This window comes from Haliotis rufescens, unplaced genomic scaffold (assembly GCF_023055435.1).
Source record: "Haliotis rufescens isolate VD_foot unplaced genomic scaffold, xgHalRufe1.0.p SCAF_56, whole genome shotgun sequence".
Classification (NCBI taxonomy): domain Eukaryota; kingdom Metazoa; phylum Mollusca; class Gastropoda; order Lepetellida; family Haliotidae; genus Haliotis; species Haliotis rufescens.
Genome location: NW_025964290.1, coordinates 1153553 through 1174289, shown reverse-complemented (window position 1 = coordinate 1174289; position 20737 = coordinate 1153553). Strand labels below are relative to the sequence as shown.

Below are 20737 nucleotides of genomic sequence, written 5' to 3'. Positions count from 1 at the left end.
CCTTCATACATACAAGATTGTAAAAATCGGGAAAAGATATACAAGAAGAGTGACGTGTTTCCCTTGATAACACGGCCCTTCATGGGCATGATGCTGCCCGCTCCAAGGAACACCCGCAAAGTGCTGGATCTGCATTACAAGATTGATATATGTGTGTCGAATTCGTATGATCACAAACGGGAAGAGTTTGTGCCATTGAAATGTAGGGCAAGGATTCCTTGTTCTCTTCTGAAAGACATGTTTCCTTTTGTAATTAGAAAGATATCAAATAACAAAACTATTGAAGTGTTGGAAAATAACTACAACATTCCGTAACACCTGGCATTATTCTGGCGTATATTACATACATACATGTCTACCATATTTGTATCAGTGGAAAATTGATGTTATTTCATGGTCTGGGTAGGTCTCGACTTTTCATTGATGAAAAAGCTTATTAATGTCCTTTTAATTTTTCATGCATGCTATATTAGATATCTCTGCTCTCTTGTAGATTTGGATGTAGTAGAGGATCACGCTGATGAAGATGTAGTGAGTGGTTACACTGATGTAGATGTGGTGGAGAGTCATGCTGATGCAGATGTAGTAGAGGGTCACGCAGACGTAGATGTAGATGTTGTAGAGGGTCACGCTGATGTCGATGTATTTGAGAGTCACGCTGATGTAGATGTAGTAGAGGGTCACGCTGATGTAGATGTAGTAGAGGGTCACGTTGATGTAGATGTAGTAGAGGGTCACGCTGATGTAGATGTAGATGTTGTAGAGGATCAGACTGTTGTAGATGTTGCAGACATTCACACTGATGTCGATGCAGGTGTTGTAGAGGGAGTAGTATAGATAACGGGGGTACTGGACCACCACAATCTAGGCCAGGTCCAGGCCCTTACAAAGCTCAGATTGGGGTCTTAAGTTTTATTAATGATGTGATGACGATCATTAGATACATGGCACCAATATTTAACAAGACGCATCCTATATCCAGGACACAAATTATTCTTAATCTCTGGCTTTGGCATTGAATGCTAGGAGTGGTTGTTCAATAAACTTGTTTTTCTCATTTTCACTAATGCCACCGGTCTTACGAGAATTGAATTGAATCTCTTGCTTCATTGTGTTGTATTTGGTGAGTTCTATCAACACAAAATGAAAGTCGTCCTCAGATATCTTACCATCAGCTAGTGCTGTTGTCAACGCTACATGTATTTAACTTTGCTTCAGCCAGCACCCAGTTGATAATAAACCAACACCATCTACACCAAGACCCTTTTTAGCTACTAAAACTGCAGTGTCAACTCTATCAAGAGCATTCACAGCTCTGTGAAACTTTTTTATACAACTCAATTCGAGAATCACGCTCTTTCTCCAGTTGCAGTTTAACTCATCTATTTTTTGTAATCGAAATCCATCAACAATATTCATCTTTTCAACGAGTGCAGGATATGAATCCATACTATATAATATTATATTATAAAGTCATTAAATGTTCCAATGACAATTCATACAGGTAGTACATGTCAAAACTTTTGGCAAAATGTACTGACTACGACCATCATTGTTAATTAGTACGTTTCGAATCTCACATAGGCATATATTTGAACTCGTCACCTATCCCATTATTGACAATTCTTACTGATGAGCTATGAAATCAGAAGCTGTAACAGTTTGAGAATGTTCTGGTTTTTTTTCCAATACGGTGATTACAGATCACAAGAAATTAGAAAACGTAATTTCAGCAATACCTTATTAACAAACGTTATGAATGAATGTGCTGTGATCACATATCACTGACCTGTGTTCAGTGCATGTTACAGTAAGGAATTTGTAACCGTAGTAGTAAATGTTCGACGGATAATTCTTAAATTGAAAACACAAGTCCGTCTGCGGATTCTATTGGTTTTGTTATACTGCACACCATTTAAGTATTTTTCTTTTAAACGTCATTTATCCAAAATACATAATTGTTTCAATATGATTCCAAAGTGCACTGGAATTCTATCCCTTTGTATACAGCAAACATTCGGCGTATCGCCTAATTATAAGCCCCCTCCAGGCAGGACCCTAAAATCCCCAGCGCTATCAATGAATGTCAGTTCACATCTCCTTACGACGCCGGATCTTACTTATGTACATGTACGTGGGTCACTGACTTTCCGCGTTACGTAATTCCTCTATATACAAAATTTGACTGTCACGGTCAGTCAGAGGGACCAGATCATCGACAGAAGCGGACGGATTGTACATCTTGTCGTGCGTCGGCAAATGCCGCCGCCTCCCCAACGACCAGACGACGTCTGTAGGGACCCGAACTGGGATAAACAGTCCACAATTTCGTTAAACCCAATTTACTGCGGTAATGCCTTCGGTTAGTTCTAAAACGTATGGCGATTATATATGCGGAATATGATTTAGTTTATATTATTTTTGGGGACCATGCTGAATATACTTTGTCTATTTCCATGTTCCATTCCAAATAATTAACCCACATTAAATTCTTCACTATAAATTGGAAACATTTTGCCTCTATGTGCGGCAATTCACATTCATGCACAAATATCACTGTGTCTGTACGAGATTTTTTTCATAAGTAGACTCGTCCATATTACAATAGTAAAAGCAGTCATTTATGTAGATGCAGACAATGTAAGAAGTAACATATCAAATCTGGATGTTGACGATGTTTTTAGACTGGCAATCTACCCACATATACAAGAAACTGGTAACCTCACATACTTCCTTAACTTAACCCGATCATACATAATGCACGTAATGCAAGATCAGAAGTTTGGTGTGCAAATTTAAAACTAACAGATATAAGCGGTAAGACTGCACCAGTAAAATCTAGAGACCTTACAGAAATTAGTATACCTACTTCACAGTGTTTTGGGAACCAGACAGATTCAAAGTGAAATTGCAATTTGTCTTGTTTGGCAGATCTCCAAAGACAGGAAAGATATATTGAACGAAGTCGAAATAATATATTTAGCCTCAAATCACGATGATCCATGGACAGTGCTGTGTGTATGTCTATGTTGGACATTACTTAAAATATACGCTTGTCATGTGAGGCGACAATCGATGGACTGGGTGGGCATGCTTGTGTAGTGACTTCGTTGATTGTGTTTCATGTACCCGGATATAAATACATGTAATCGACTCTGGGCCAGACAAACGAGTGGTTTAAGTATGAACAACGTCCCAAGCCGACATGCACGATGCCTCGCAAGCAACCAAATGACAAGCAACCGAGGCTCTTTAGTCGCCTATCACGACACGTATCATTTACTGGGAACCGCTTTTAAGCTGTACTCCCCATCCGATCAAGGGACAATACTGCTAATTATATTAGATTGTTTACTCTTTTATTACTCATATTCCCTCGATTAGAAATGGGTTAACACCTTTAAACTGAACAATTAATCTTCAGATTTTCTTTTGACTGCTGAGAGTAAATAACATTTCTAACTTATGAGCAGAATCTGAATGCTTTGGGTCAATATTTCTAATTTAAAGATATTTTTGACTGTATGATCACTCACATCACCTCGACCAGATATGGGATAACGCCTTTAAAATCTACAATCAATGGAATCTGAAGATTTCTTTCTGGCTGCTAATAGTAAATAACACTTCAATCTTGTGAGCAGAATCTGAATGCTATGGATCAAGATTTATCACTATATTATAGCTCACATCCCCTCGAAGTCCCCACCAGAAGTGACATAAATATAATGCTTTCAAGAATGAAAGGAATCTTCAGAGTATTGTTTTCTGATGATTATCATTTACATTTCAAACCTGTGAGAAATATGTACTTTGATTTTAAGCTTTACATATGAAACTACATAGTTTTAAAATAGCTTCGCCCCCTTCACAACTGTAATAGGCTACCTGATCATCATGGATGGACTGATACTGACTGCACAATGTATGATGTGCTAGATCTGAACCTCTCTGGATAGAAACCACAGGAAATAGAAAAAAGTAAAGGTATAATCACTTACCTTGACGTTCTCGTCTTTAGAAGAAATATAATCTTAGAAACTTGAGCTACGTGCCATCACCTTTTTCATCAAGTTGTGAAGGGAGGCTTATTCTTACTGTTGCTTTTGTCTTGCAAATATTAATGTTAATGATAGAAGAGCTTGGGATACCAAGGTCAATCTATCTATCTATCTACCAGGAATTGTTCACTGAGTTTCCCAGTTATTTAAATGCTGACCAGGAAGGAGATTTTGTAATATCGGGTATGACTTATGCTATATTTTCCTTAAAAACATGAGAAAAAGAATAGGGTGCTGGGTGAATTAAAGGAACATTAAAGAAATCTTTTTCAACTATTTCTACATGTGATTTGTTTCTTATATCTTTTAAGTTAGACTTCATAGATGTGGCACAAATTCTCTCACATGCTTCATCTGCTATGCCTGGAAACAGTTACATGTACCCCTACCATTAATAAAAGTAATGGTAAATAGTTTTTATGATAATATACAGAATGATCAAATGGATAGATTTTGAATAATTGTTACCACTAAAATCTAACCTGATAGTTATTCTTAAAATGGGACTTAACATTACAAACATGACATGTTGAGTATCATATTCTTTGTTTGATGTTAAATGACACACGCAGTAATATTCAAAATAATTATTATAATTACATTACTGTACATACCATCCCACTTATATATTGTGAATATCCTCGCCTATTGTTCAATGTCATCAGTGTATACTCCTATATATTTGCCTCCTGCGTATCAGAAGAAATATGTCCAACTCTTATAACTCTTGAAAAATAGCATAACACAAACATCCCGGAGGTTTTATATCCACTTTACAGAACTTGAATTAATACACTTATATCCCCACCAATGAGTGGCATAACATCTTTATTTCCATTTGGCTGTTGATATTTTAAAGGCAAACACTGTTTTGAGAAGTAGCCAAGAAATTAAACAGAAACTTTACTCTATTATTAAATATGTCACGAAGGTTATGATATGATAGACAATCAAATAATACATTTGGGACTGATATCGTGTCAAATTAAACATGGCAATGGGTAATAATTACAGATAATAAGCAACACGACCATTGTAAAGGAATTTACAGTTATTCATTAGCGACCTGTATAAAAAGAAGAAATTGTATTTCGCTTTAGTTCTGCATTACCACTTTTACAAATGGCGGATATCAAGTCAGTAGCACTGCCATTGGCGCACTAAAAACACAAGAAGTGCAGATGATTTTGCTCTTATGAACTGTTTGTCAATGAAACACATAGTTGCATGCGACAGATATAATTCCCTATGGTGTTTTACCCAGTTCTGGACGTATCCCACTTCTCGTCGCTATAGATGTCCAACTTCCGGACTGAGTGTAAGTGACAGAACGGGTCTCTGCACCCAGGAACATATTGGCCACACGGTCCCCGTGTGCGTTCTGTCACGTGATTACCATTACTTGTACCATTTCGACCTGTTTCGACCTGCAACAATAAACATGGCTGTTGTCTTCTTAAACTTCACCCCTGAGTTTTGTCTTCGTCATCACCCTGAGCTACCACCAGAGAGCAAAATCTAAGCTCTTGGACAGTTTTATTGTGAGCTGGATGCTTAGTGTTGAACTCCCAGTTCCATACTGCCCAGCTCCTGGGTGGTTTGCATGCATACCTTCTAAAAGTGTTAATCATATTCTTAATAAGGTAAGACGGCCTGACCACTTGGCACCTCGTCCACAACCCACACACCTCACTGGATGTAATGTCAGATGAAATGTGAGATGAGACAGGGACACACATGCTCCACACGTATAGCCTTCCAGCACCGCCTAGTGTCACTTAAACATCAAAGAATAATCCACATTTATTATAACGCTTGACATCCATCCATTTCATATGTTTACAAATAATTCGAGCATCTAAATATCATAACATCCTCACCACTGCTTACATTAAATAGTACTACATTCATGACAACTAATCACTGTCCAAACACAATGCAATGAACTTCTACTGAATCTCAATAAAAGAATATAACACAGTTACAGTACAGTCATTGTTAATAGATTACATTACAATATAACACAGTCCATGATCTTATCCAGCAGTAAATTATACACACTGAATATTCAAGCTCTATGAAGCAACCCTTAATCTGTAGGGTAATATATTGAACTGATGTCTCTTCTGTGATGAACATAAACTATACTGATCACTTATCACACTTAGCTCAATTTACAGTAACGTGAACATGAACACAAGGCTAGGGTCACAAATCAAGTGTCTACTCGCCTTCAGCTTGGCTTCTGGTGGCAAACTTGCCTCAGACACTGACTCTTGAACTGATGGTGACTGAATTCCTTTATCAAACTGAACTGTTTCAGTCGAATCTGTTCCTTCGCGATCTGCATTTGAACTGTACATTTGATCAAGATGCCGTTTTACTGATGTACCAGAAGTTGATAGTTCAGAGGCACCGTTCTACCACTCACGACTCCACGTGTCCACTCGTTGTCCTTACCACACCCGCACAGTGCCACATGTTGGCCAACGACCATTTGTTTGACCCTGTCACTTCCAGATTGTTCTTTACTCTGCTGTTTCTCCACCTTCTGTCTGCTGTTTCTCCACCTTCTGTCTGCTGTTTCTCCACCGTCTGTCTGCTGTTTCTCCACCGTCTGTCTGCTGTTTCTCCACCTTCTGTCTGCTGTTTCTCCACCGTCTGTCTGCTGTTTCTCCACCGTCTGTCTGCTGTTTCTCCACCGTCTGTCTGCTGTTTCTCCACCGTCTGTCTGCTGTTTCTCCACCGTCTGTCTGCTGTTTCTCCACCGTCTGTCTGCTGTTTCTCCACCGTCTGTCTGCTGTTTCTCCACCGTCTGTCTGCTGTTTCTCCACCTTCTGTCTGCTGTTTCTCCACCTTCTGTCTGCTGTTTCTCCACCGTCTGTCTGCTGTTTCTCCACCGTCTGTCTGCTGTTTCTCCACCTTCTGTCTGCTGTTTCTCCACCGTCTGTCTGCTGTTTCTCCACCGTCTGTCTGCTGTTTCTCCACCGTCTGTCTGCTGTTTCTCCACCGTCTGTCTGCTGTTTCTCCACCGTCTGTCTGCTGTTTCTCCACCTTCTGTCTGCTGTTTCTCCACCGTCTGTCTGCTGTTTCTCCACCGTCTGTCTGCTGTTTCTCCACCTTCTGTCTGCTGTTTCTCCACCGTCTGTCTGCTGTTTCTCCACCTTCTGTCTGCTGTTTCTCCACCGTCTGTCTGCTGTTTCTCCACCTTCTGTCTGCTGTTTCTCCACCTTCTGTCTGCTGTTTCTCCACCGTCTGTCTGCTGTTTCTCCACCGTCTGTCTGCTGTTTCTCCACCGTCTGTCTGCTGTTTCTCCACCGTCTGTCTGCTGTTTCTCCACCGTCTGTCTGCTGTTTCTCCACCGTCTGTCTGCTGTTTCTCCACCGTCTGTCTGCTGTTTCTCCACCGTCTGTCTGCTGTTTCTCCACCGTCTGTCTGCTGTTTCTCCACCGTCTGTCTGCTGTTTCTCCACCTTCTGTCTGCTGTTTCTCCACCGTCTGTCTGCTGTTTCTCCACCGTCTGTCTGCTGTTTCTCCACCGTCTGTCTGCTGTTTCTCCACCGTCTGTCTGCAGTTTCTCCACCGTCTGTCTGCTGTTTCTCCACCGTCTGTCTGCTGTTTCTCCACCGTCTGTCTGCTGTTTCTCCACCGTCTGTCTGCTGTTTCTCCACCTTCTGTCTGCTGTTTCTCCACCGTCTGTCTGCTGTTTCTCCACCGTCTGTCTGCTGTTTCTCCACCGTCTGTCTGCTGTTTCTCCACCGTCTGTCTGCTGTTTCTCCACCGTCTGTCTGCTGTTTCTCCACCTTCTGTCTGCTGTTTCTCCACCTTCTGTCTGCTGTTTCTCCACCTTCTGTCTGCTGTTTCTCCACCGTCTGTCTGCTGTTTCTCCACCGTCTGTCTGCTGTTTCTCCACCTTCTGTCTGCTGTTTCTCCACCGTCTGTCTGCTGTTTCTCCACCGTCTGTCTGCTGTTTCTCCACCTTCTGTCTGCTGTTTCTCCACCGTCTGTCTGCTTTTTCTCCACCGCCTGTCTGCTGTTTCTCCACCTTCTGTCTGCTGTTTCTCCAACTTCTGTCTGCTGTTTCTCCACCGTCTGTCTGCTGTTTCTCCACCGTCTGTCTGCTGTTTCTCCACCGTCTGTCTGCTGTTTCTCCACCGTCTGTCTGCTGTTTCTCCACCTTCTGTCTGCTGTTTCTCCACCGTCTGTCTGCTGTTTCTCCACCGTCTGTCTGCTGTTTCTCCACCGTCTGTCTGCTGTTTTTCCACCGTCTGTCTGCTGTTTCTCCACCGTCTGTCTGCTGTTCAGCTTAAATATATCGAGACGACGTTTTCCCAATGATTAATGCAGCTGTAGTTTGGTTTGTTGTTGCATGTAGTGTGTTTCGATAATAGAAATCTTGAGATTTTCGCTTGGATTAATCCTCTTTAATCCTCTGTTTAAAGGCTTGCAAGGCACTGACCAAACTTTCCAAGAATGCCAATAATAATAATTATAATGTGCATATTTATATTGCGCCAAATCCATGCCCCTGAAGCATGCTGAAAGCACTACATTATTACCCGGGTCAGTGGATCAGTGTGCATTTCATTCTCAGCTCCCTGAGGATCATAAGTTCAAACAAAACGTTCTGTTGATCGCGACTGGGATGAGAAAAGGCAGCTTGTTTTGAATGGGTGTGTATATGTAAAGTGCGCGTCTTGTGGTATTCATTCATGCTAAAATATAAATGAAAATGTTAACATTATAAACATTTTATAACCATTGCTCTTAGCTATCACCTACCTTCAAGTAAATTGTATGTATTTTTTTGTTATCTGCTTCTGGTTAATTACAGGTCATTTATGATTTGACCTAACTTACTTTCAGATGTACTCTTCACATATTGGAAGGAATAAAATATGTCTGTGGGTCTGTGTGTCAGGTATCCACGTGTGTCAGGTATCCACGTGTGTCAGGTATACACGTGTGTCAGGTATCCATGTGTGTCAGAAATACACGTGAGTCAGGTATCCACGTGTGTCAGGTATCCACGTGTGTCAGGTATGTATATGTGTCAAGTATCCACGTGTGTCAGGTACCTATGTGTGTCAGGTATCCACGTGTGTCAGGTACTCATGTGTGTCAGAAATACACGTGTGTCAGGTATCCACGTGTGTCAGCTTTCCACGTGTGTCAGGTATCTATATATCAGGTATCTAAGTGTGTCAGGTATCCACGTGTGTCAGGTATCCACGTGTATCATATATCCGCGAGGACACACATAGCTACCTTACACAGGTGGATACCTGACACTCATAGCTACCTGACACACATGGATACCTGACACAGGTTGATACATGACACATGTGGATAGCTGACACATATACATACCTGACACATTTACATACCTGACACCCGTGGATACCTGACATCCGTGGATACCCGACACACGTGGATACCAGACACCCGTGGATACCTGACAAACGTGGATACCTGACAAACGTGGATACCTGACACCCGTGGATACCTGACACACATAGCTACCTGACACACGTGGATACCTGACACACGTGGATATGTGACAAACGTGGATACCTGACACACGTGGATACCTGACACCCGTGGACACCTGACACACATGAATATCTGACACATATACATACCTGACACAAGTGGATACCTGACACACGTGGATACATGACACACGTGGATACCTGACACTCATAGCTACCTGACACACATGAATACCTGACACATATACATACCTGACACACGTGGACACCTGACACACATAGCTACCTTACACAGGTGGATACCTGACACACATAGCTACCTGACACACATGGATACTTGACACACGCGGGTATATGGCACACGTGGATAGCTGACACACGTGGGTGCATGGCACACGTGGATACCTGACACCCGTGGATACCTGACAGAAGTGGATACCTTACACCCGTGGATACCTGACACACATAGCTACCTGACACACACTAATACCTGACACATATACATACCTGACACACGTGGATACCTGACACATGTGGATACCTGACACACGTGGATACCTGACACACATAGGTACCTGACACACGTGGATACTTGACACATATAGATACCTGACACACGTGGATACCTGACAAACGTGGATACCTGACACACGTGGATACCTGACACCCATGGATACCTGACACACATAGCTACCTGACACCCGTGGATACCTGACACACGTGGATATCTGACAAACGTGGATACCTGACACAAGTGGATACCTGACACATATATATACCTGACTGAGTCATTAAGACAAGTAAACCTTTTGAATCATTTGATATGAAACTTTCCTAATCATTTTCAGCACTTTTTGTTTGCTCGATCTTTTGAACAGTGAAAGTAAGATTACTAAAAATGTTCATACGATCATCTCGCCACTCGCTGCATGAGAGAGCAAAGCCCTGTTAAAGTATACCCCTTTTCAGTAAATCATCGCTGACCTTTTGAACCGTGCGTGCACCACCGTATGGATAACCTAGGCAATGCGTAAGTCCTGTATGGATAACCGAGGCCAAGGCTATATCCTGTATGGATAACCCAGGCCATGCTTAAGTCATGTATGGATAACCGAGCCCATGGCTATATCCTGTATGGATAACTGAGGCCATGGTTAAATCATGTATGGATAACCTACGCCATGGTTAACGACAACATTAACGACAAATACGTGCAAATGCGCGATGATTGTATGGATTATTTGTCACTTTCCATGCCTGATCCTGTGGTCAATGTGCACGTATTTCTATAAGGATGATAGTCTCATATAAAAGTAGAGAGATGACTTACTATGTTTGTCATGATGACCACCAATAGATTACCACAGCCTGTTGCAGCACGTCACAAAGCAAAGTTGAGCGTCATTGGACTGGAGAAGCCAACATGTACTGGTACATAGATCACTTGATTGTCTGGTTTGTTCATAGGCTGACGCCGTGTGGCAGGAGTACTACTTTACTTAAATTAGGAATTTAACGTGCGCTTTCCGATGTATGGGTATTTCGTTCACGGGCCCGCCAGGCCATTTGGTGTTTGGTCGAAAAGGGTATGTCCGAAAAGGCGAGGTAACCTATAGCTAGATGGGGCTTTTTAGGGTTGCATACTTAATTTGGAGAGTTTTGAAATATGCCATGCAAAAGGTGAAGTAGGGGAACTAAAAGGAGTTTGTTGTTATAGGTTTAGAATTGTATTGTTTATTGGCAGCTTGTTTGTTGTAATTTTATTTTTAAATGCGGCCAAGTAGGCCTGTTTTGATTACATATATGCCTAGTGCTTTTAATGTTTGAAAGTCATTTAGGGGGTTTAGTACCGTTGCTAGTGTCATTTGATTGTTGCAATTTAGTGTGGATTGGAGTGTTGTTCTGTGTTGCTGGTAATGTGTGCAATATAGTATTACGTGTTCAGGCGTTTCTTTTAAGTTGCAGTGGGGGCATTTACCGGTTTGGTGTTTTTTTAATTTGGTGTAGGTGGGAGTTAGACATAGAGTGGCCTGTTTTAGTTTTATGATGGATTTTGTAGCAGGTGTTTTAGTTTGCAATCAGATTTCTGATAGTTATTTTGCCACTTTTGGAAGATTTTCTCCTTTGTGATACTCTTAATTTCGTTTTTTTTATATTGGTAGGTTAATGCTTACTTCTTCTAATTGTAGTGCTGATTTGACTGCTTTGTCTGCGTGTTCGTTGCCAAACACTCCAACGTGGGCAGGGATCCAAACTATTTCTATGTCTTTCCTAGTTTACGAAGATCGTTGGCGCTTTTAATTATCTGTTGTATTAGTTTTGGGCGTTTTTTTGTGTTTATGGTTTTTTTATGGCCTGGAGCCCACCTAATGAGTCTGAAAGGATTAGGTTTTTTTGGTGTCTGTTTATTTGATCGCTGTGCAGGGCTGTTACTATCCCCATTAATTCGGCTGTGAAAATTGATTGATTATTTGGGAGCCTATAGGATTGTGTTTCTTTTTGTGGTTTGTTGATATGGATGCCGAATCCTGTGCGTTTTGAGACCGGGTCAAAGGATCCGTCTGTGTAAATGTGACACCAATTTAGTCATTGTTCGTGAATGTATGCTAGTGTGATGGATTTAGCGGTATTTGGATCAGTTTCTTTATTTCGTCTGGTTGAGAGAGATATGTCGATTTGTGGGGTTTGGAGTGTGGGGATGTGAAGGTGTTATTTGGAGCTGTGTTTAACTGTATATTATTTAGGTTGTGTGTATTTAGGTAATTTATTATGCGTTGAGAGATTTGTGTTTATTGAGGTTTTTTGCGAGCTAGAGCTTTGAGTCTGGGGCTTATGTTAGTTTTAAGGATCTGTTGGATTTGTTGGCCAAGAAATGTATTGTTAGATGTTCTCGGCGTAGATCCAGGGGTATTTCGCCTGTTAGCGCCTGTAGTGATATGTGTGTGATTATCTTGAGTGCTTGATATTGAATTGAGTTTAGTTTAAGGCGTTGTATATTTGGCATCCATGGTCTCTTTTTGATCTAATAAGTGATTTGTAAAGTGATAGTAGGGTCTCCTTGGAGGCCCCCCAGTTGGAGCCTGTCAGGCAGCGTAGTGTGTTCAGGTCTTTAGTGCATCTATTTGTTAGGTTTTTAATGTGAGCACCCCAGGTGAGGTGTTCATCAAAGATTAGTCCAAGAAATGTGGTTTCTTTTTGGAATTGTATGGGTTTTTGGTTTAGTTGTAGTGTTGGAGTGTTTTCACGAATATTTCTGTGTTTGAATACTACTGCTGTGCTTCAAGTACAGCAATAAATACTTACAATTTTATGCAAATTGTATGAATGGCGGGTGCTTCCAGTAGGGCAGGTCATCCTTACCCTGATGTCATAACTGATCTGCAGTGGTCCATTCATATAATTGTCACAGCTGCTTCCACAGCGGAATGTGTTTCGGGCTGATGCACTGCATGGATCCACAGGACAACAGCATGTACAAATGTATGGCTATAGGAACTCGGATGTATTCATAGTCATGCTTGTATACTTTTATTATTAGCGTCTTCCATATTGAAGTTATAATTTAGTTTTTTTATACATTTTATATGTTTGTCACACTCCCGGGAATGACAAATGGACAATCTATTCAACTGTGTCATGCCATTTAAATGTATCATTCATAAACACATGCTCATGATATATTCGGAATTGTACAGTCGATTTTGTTGGATACTGAAAGGGATTTGTCTCTTTATTTATTGATAACTCAATGGGGCAATTTGAAGTTGCTCTCTGCGATATAACATATTACCTGCAATTGAACAATATAAATGCTGTGTAAGGAAACATTTTTTATTAATAAGCAAAGAACATCAACCTGTACCCTGATAGATTTCATAGTGTATGCGCACTCAATACTACAGTGTTGACGCCTTATGGTGCCAGAATCACACTGGGTGAGTCAAATGGAACAAAAATAATATAAAAGATGCTGGGGAATTTGCAAGTACACTCGGTTTTGCAGGCAAAGAAGTAAGACCCAGCGCAATAAAGAGTGGAGATAGATTACCCAGTTTAGTTCCCTATCAAAAGCTCTGCATCCATCTAGGCCAGATAAGTACAACAGATAATATCCAGGGTGAATGTCCTTCAACTCGACTGAGGGCTATTCCAGTCAAAAGATGAAAAATAAAATACTGGTAGAACATAATCTTGCTCATCATTGCAGTTTAAGAAGTTAAGGCAGAGCATTATTACAGAACTCAAAGATTCTGTATTAGATATACAACATCAACTTGTACATGTCAAAGGGGAGTGTGTGACTTCATAGTAGAAGTAATGCTTGATTCTGCAGGCCCTGGAATGAATCAACTTAGACCAATGGAATACAATAAAAAAAATGGAGATACCAAAGGACCTGATAAGCCCGGTATTCAAGACAAGTTATATACTTTACACTTGACAGATAGTGTATGCAAGCGGAAAGAAGTTGTATAATTACTCCCACTGGTGCGGCACCATAAGTGTCACCCTCTACTACATATACATCTACATCAGTGTGACCCACTGCAACATCTACATCTACATCAGCGTGAACCTCTACTACATCTACATATACATCAGCGTGACCCTCTACTACATCTACATCAGTGTGCCCCTCTACTACATCTACATCTACATCAGTGTGACCCTCTACTACATCTACATCTATATCAGTGTGACCGTCTACTACATCTACATCAGTGTGACACTCTACTACATCTATATCTATATCAGTGTGACCCTCTACTACATCTACATCTACATCAGTGTGAACCTCTACTACATCTACATCTATATCAGCGTGACCCTCTACTACATCTACATCAGTGTGACCATCTACAACATCTACATCTACATCAGCGTGACCCTCTACAACATCTACATCTACATCAGCGTGACCCTCTCCTACATCTACATCTACATCAGTGTGACCCTCTACTACATCTACATCTACATCAGTGTGACCCTCTACTACATCTACATCAGTGTGACCCTCTCCTACATCTACATCTACATCAGCGTGACCCTCTACAACATCTACATCTACATCAGTGTGACCCTCTACTACATCTACATCTACATCAGTGTGACCCTCTACTACATCTACATCTACATCAGTGTGACCCTCTCCTACATCTACATCTACATCAGTGTGACCCTCTCCTACATCTACATCTACATCAGTGTGACCCTCTACTACATCTACATCTACATCAGTGTGACCCTCTACTACATCTACATCAGTGTGACCCTCTACTACATCTACATCTACATCAGTGTGACCCTCTACTACATCTACATCTACATCAGTGTGACCCTCTACTACATCTACATCTACATCAGTGTGACCCTCTCCTACATCTACATCTACATCAGTGTGACCCTCTACTACATCTACATCAGTGTGACCCTCTACTACATCTACATCTACATCAGTGTGAACCTCTACTACATCTACATCTACATCAGTGTGAACCTCTACTACATCTACATCAGTGTGACCCTCTACTACATCTACATCTACATCAGTGTGAACCTCTACTACATCTACATCAGTGTGACCCTCTACTACATCTACATCAGTGTGACCCTCTACTACATCTACATCAGTGTGCCCCTCTCCTTCATCTACATCTACATCAGTGTGACCCTCTACTACATCTACATCTACATCAGTGTGAACCTCTACTACATCTACATCTACATCAGTGTGACCCTCTACTACATCTACATCAGTGTGACCCTCTACTACATCTACATCTACATCAGTGTGACCCTCTACTACATCTACATCTACATCAGTGTGAACCTCTACTACATCTACATCTACATCAGTGTGACCCTCTACTACATCTACATCTACATCAGTGTGACCCTCTACTACATCTACATCAGTGTGACCCTCTACTACATCTACATCTACATCAGTGTGACCCTCTACTACATCTACATCTACATCAGTGTGACCCTCTACTACATCTACATCTACATCAGTGTGACCCTCTCCTACATCTACATCTACATCAGTGTGACCCTCTACTACATCTACATCTACATCAGTGTGACCCTCTACTACATCTACATCTACATCAGTGTGACCCTCTACTACATCTACATCTACATCAGTGTGACCCTCTCCTACATCTACATCTACATCAGTGTGACCCTCTCCTACATCTACATCTACATCAGTGTGACCCTCTACTACATCTACATCTACATCAGTGTGACCCTCTACTACATCTACATCAGTGTGACCCTCTACTACATCTACATCTACATCAGTGTGACCCTCTACTACATCTACATCTACATCAGTGTGACCCTCTACTACATCTACATCTACATCAGTGTGACCCTCTCCTACATCTACATCTACATCAGTGTGACCCTCTACTACATCTACATCTACATCAGTGTGACCCTCTACTACATCTACATCTACATCAGTGTGACCCTCTACTACATCTACATCTACATCAGTGTGACCCTCTCCTACATCTACATCTACATCAGTGTGACCCTCTACAACATCTACATCTACATCAGTGTGACCCTCTACAACATCTACATCTACATCAGTGTGAACCTCTACTACATCTACATCTACATCAGTGTGAACCTCTACTACATCTACATCTATATCAGTGTGACCGTCTACTACATCTACATCTACATCAGTGTGACCCTCTACTACATCTACATCTACATCAGTGTGACCCTCTCCTACATCTACATCTACATCAGTGTGACCCTCTACAACATCTACATCTACATCAGTGTGAACCTCTACTACATCTACATCTACATCAGCGTGACCCTCTACTACATCTACATCTACATCAGTGTGACCCTCTACAACATCTACATCTACATCAGTGTGACCCTCTACTACATATACATCTACATCAGTGTGAACCTCTACTACATCTACATCTACATCAGTGTGACCCTCTACTACATCTACATCTACATCAGTGTGACCCTCTACAACATCTACATCTACATCAGTGTGACCCTCTACAACATCTACATCTACATCAGTGTGAACCTCTACTACATCTACATCAGCGTGACCCTCTACAACATCTACATCAGTGTGACCCTCTCCTACATCTACATCTACATCAGTGTGACCCTCTACTACATCTACATCTACATCAGCGGGACCCTCTACTACATCTACATCAGTGTGACCCTCCACTACATCTACATCAGCGGGACCCTCTACTACATCTACATCAGTGTGACCCTCTACTACATCTAAATCAGCGGGACCCTCTACTACATCTACATCAGTGTGACCCTCTACTACATCTACATCTACATCAGTGTGACCCTCTACTACATCTACATCTACATCAGCGTGACCCTCTACTACATCTACATCAGTGTGACCCTCTACTAAATCTACATCTACATCAGTGTGGCCCTCTACAACATCTACATCAGCGTGACCCTCTACAACATCTACATCAGTGTGACCCTCTACTACATCTACATCTACATCAGTGTGACCCTCTCCTACATCTACATCTACACCAGTGTGACCCTCTACAACATCTACATCTACATCAGCGTGACCCTCTACAACATCTACATCAGTGTGACCCTCTACTACATCTACATCTACATCAGTGTGCCCTCTACTACATCTACATCTATATCAGTATGACCCTCTACTACATCTACATCAGCGGGACCCTCTACTACATCTATATCAGTGTGACCCTCTACTACATCTACATCAGCGTGACCCTCTACTACATCTACATCAGTGTGACCCTCTACTACACCTACATCAGTGTGACCCTATTCTACATCTACATCTATATCAGTGTGACCCTGTACTACATCTACATCAGTGTGACCCTCTACTACATCTACATCAGGGTGACCCTCTACAACATCTACATCAGTGTGACCCTCTACTACATCTACATCTACATCAGCGTGATCCTCTACTGCATCCACATCACCTTCACCCTCTACTACGTCTACTTCTACACGAGAGCAGTGATGTCTAATTCATCATACATGAAAAATTAAAAGGACATTAATAAGCTTTTTCATTAAATTAAAAAATCCGAGACCTAACCGGATCATGAAAACACACCAGTTTTCCACTGATACAGGAATAGGAGACATGTACTGGTATGTGGATCACATCCACCAGAATTATATCAGGTGTTCCGGGATGTTGTAGTTATTTTCCAACACTTCAATAGTTTTGTTATCTGATATCTTTCTGGTTACAAATGGAAACGTATCTTTCAGAACAGAACAAGGAATTCTTGCCCTACATTCCAATGGCACAATCTCTTCCCGTTTGTGATCATACGAATTCGACACACACACATCAATCTTGTAATGCAGATCCAGCACTTTGCGGGTGTTCCTTGGAGCGGGCAGCATCATGCCCATGAAGGGCCTTGTTATCAAGGGAAACACGTCACTCTTCTTGTATATCTTTTCCCGAATTTTACAATCTTGTATGTATGAAGGGTGTTCAGAGTAAAAAAATATATCGAGGAATGGATATTTCCAGCTCATGCCACCAGCCATGAGAGAATTTGCGTGAGACAATTTCCAGCTTATTTTCTCTGAAGCGTTGACTTCATACTCTGGTGGGAGGGACTGCAGGAATGTCAACAATGCGGGTTTGTCACTCTCCCTCACAATGATGTCCACGTCGTCGTCCCAGGGAATAATGCCGTGATGGGAGTAGGAACCCAGTAAAGCTCCTGCATAGATGAAGTAGGTGATGTTAGAGGGCACACGTTCACTGAAGGTTTTAATGAGGTCCCTAAATTTCTCTCTCTCTTCCCGTGATAACCTTTCAAAAAATAGATCTTTTGCTCGTCTCTCTGCCTCCGTATAATTACTGGCTCCGTTACTTTCCCTGCTGACCCAACACCCATCCTTTCCTTGTTTTATGTTTTGGAGTCTTGGAGCATTTCTGGTATCATCGTGATTATTTTCTGATGCAATTTGTGAAGTCCTTGTCAAATCCATTCTGAAATCCCTCTTCAGTTTACAATAAAAGAGGTATGTACTGCATAAGCATAGGAATGCTAAACAGATGAGACACTTCTTGGATCGCATGGCGATGTTCTGTAAAATAAAAACAAAAAAACATTGACAAACTTAATTAAGTGTGATTATTAATTCTATATACACCTGCCTCCAGCATCATTAATTACGTGTGATACCAATACATGACGAGCTTGACATGAATGATATGCCTATCGCCAGCACCAGGATGAATTCATACACAAGCATGTCGGTAGGTTGTTCGGATTTGGTTTTAAATATATCACAAGCAATGTTTGTTGCAATAAAACAAAGTTCATCATTTTACTAACCTCTTTAATTTGCTATCGATAAAGATCGATAAAGAAGATTAATACTTTTCGAAATTACAAACTCCCAAAACATCACACTATCAGCACCATCAGACCACCAGAAAACAAATCAATACAAAGTGAAAACTAAACTGAAACCACAAGGAAGCCAAAGCGTCTCAATCTCATGGCGACAATGGCACCCAAAGTACAAGTAGTTAGTATTTCTCCAACACATAACCAGCAGAATATTTTCGTTTTATGGTGCTGGGTGATGAGACAAGGATCTATCAATATGGCCCCAAGAGTAAGCAAGAATTCAATGAATTGACGCAAACTTCAAAGGGTTTAAGGCAACCGGATGAAAAGAGAAACTTGTTGACACCTTCATTTGGGCACAACAAAGGTATAATTCACGTCGAGTAAAAACTGTTAGAAGTGAGTAATTGTGACACCGTATTGAAGAAATTGCACGAGTGTGTCAAATAAAGCGACAAAACCATTTCCATGTCCAACATGAATCTCTGCAGAAACCTGTGACTATGACATCCATTTTAAATGCCCCTTCATTACAACAATCATACATTCAGGTAGTCTGTATAATTATCCAATATCATTGCGAATAAGTAAATTTCTTACCTTGTACGACACTGTTTGATACACACCATGAAATATTTTCATGAAATGGAACTAGGCAATGCAGGTGTTATACTAATAGAGACCGGACTACCTACAGTGCGCTATTTGTTGAACAGCTGGTGAAGTTTTACATCAATGACGGATGACGTTAGAGACGTTTGCGTCTAGTTCACAACCTGTATAGTACGCAAACATTAATCTGATTGTGGTGTTTTAAACAGTATATAGATAAAAGTCCCGAGTTCTGCCAGAAGCTGTGTGTAAGATTTATCTTATAGGTACTATATTTTAAATAGCGAGGAACGCGCTTCACTACAGCCCCAATTGAGTTTGTGTATATGTTAATCTACAATTTATCTGCAAACTGTAACTGTTTAATCAGCAACAATGAGTATGCTTATATACAAATGTTGATTTCCATATCATTCCAAGAAAGCTACAGCTCACAATTTATTACATTATGTATGATTAAATACCATTCACAATGATACAATCGCTATAAAATAATGTAAAACAATAAACAATGCAAGTATCATATGAATAATTGTCATCAATAATCATCAAGAAATCAACAAAGAGTGCACTGACCTCAAAACCTAAAGATCCATAATTCTCAGTAGGTGATCTAGTCCTGATGCAAAATTCCAATGTTCTCCCTGGTAGGTCCCCGAAGCTGTCAGTTAAATGGGTAGGTCCCTACACCATACTTGAGATTGGTCCCAATCATACCTTCAAGCTACAACATGTCCAAACGAACAAGACGCACAAGGCACTTATCCATGCCAATCGCCTCAAAGCCCACAATGTTCGCACTCCCAACGACCACCTTCCAGATCACACTCCCAACCATGGTCGTCATTCTCCTGGTCCCAGCACTTCTGCTGAAGCGGACACACATTCTCCTGGTCCCAGCACTTCTGCTGAACCGTCACATATTCTCCTCTTCTCAGCACTTCTGCTGAAGTGGACACACATTCTCCTCGTCCAAGCACTTCTGCTGAAGTGGACACACATTCTCCTGGTCCCAGCACTTCTCTTGAAGCGTCATACATTCTCCTCTTCTCAGCACTTCTGCTGAAGTGGACACACATTCTCCTCGTCCAAGCACTTCTGCTGAAGTGGACACACATTCTCCTCGTCCAAGCACTTCTGCTGAAGTGGACACACATTCTCCTCGTCTC

General features: G+C 41.2%; 1 protein-coding gene across 1 annotated transcript; it reads right to left on the bottom strand.

The window, feature by feature from the left end:
* Positions 1 to 447: 447 nt before the first annotated feature.
* On the bottom strand, positions 448 to 20608 carry LOC124115955 (uncharacterized protein DDB_G0290685-like). The gene is made up of 3 exons (XM_048385230.1): positions 20359 to 20608; positions 6493 to 8365; positions 448 to 658 (listed from the first exon to the last, which is right to left on the bottom strand). Exons 1-3 carry the CDS (start codon positions 20606 to 20608, stop codon positions 448 to 450), a joined length of 2334 nt encoding a protein of 777 aa, XP_048241187.1.
* Between the last annotated feature and the right edge of the window lie 129 nt (positions 20609 to 20737).

Coding starts and splice junctions, on each gene's coding strand:
- LOC124115955 (XM_048385230.1), bottom strand. CDS start 20,608: ATGTATGACGCTTCAAGAGAAGTGCTGGGACCAGGAGAATGTGTGTCC. Junction 8,366..20,358: donor TCGTTGGGAGTGCGAACATT/GTGGGCTTTGAG, acceptor GATATATTTAAG/CTGAACAGCAGACAGACGGT. Junction 659..6,492: donor ACGAGTGGACACGTGGAGTC/GTGAGTGGTAGA, acceptor CATCTACATCAG/CGTGACTCTCAAATACATCG.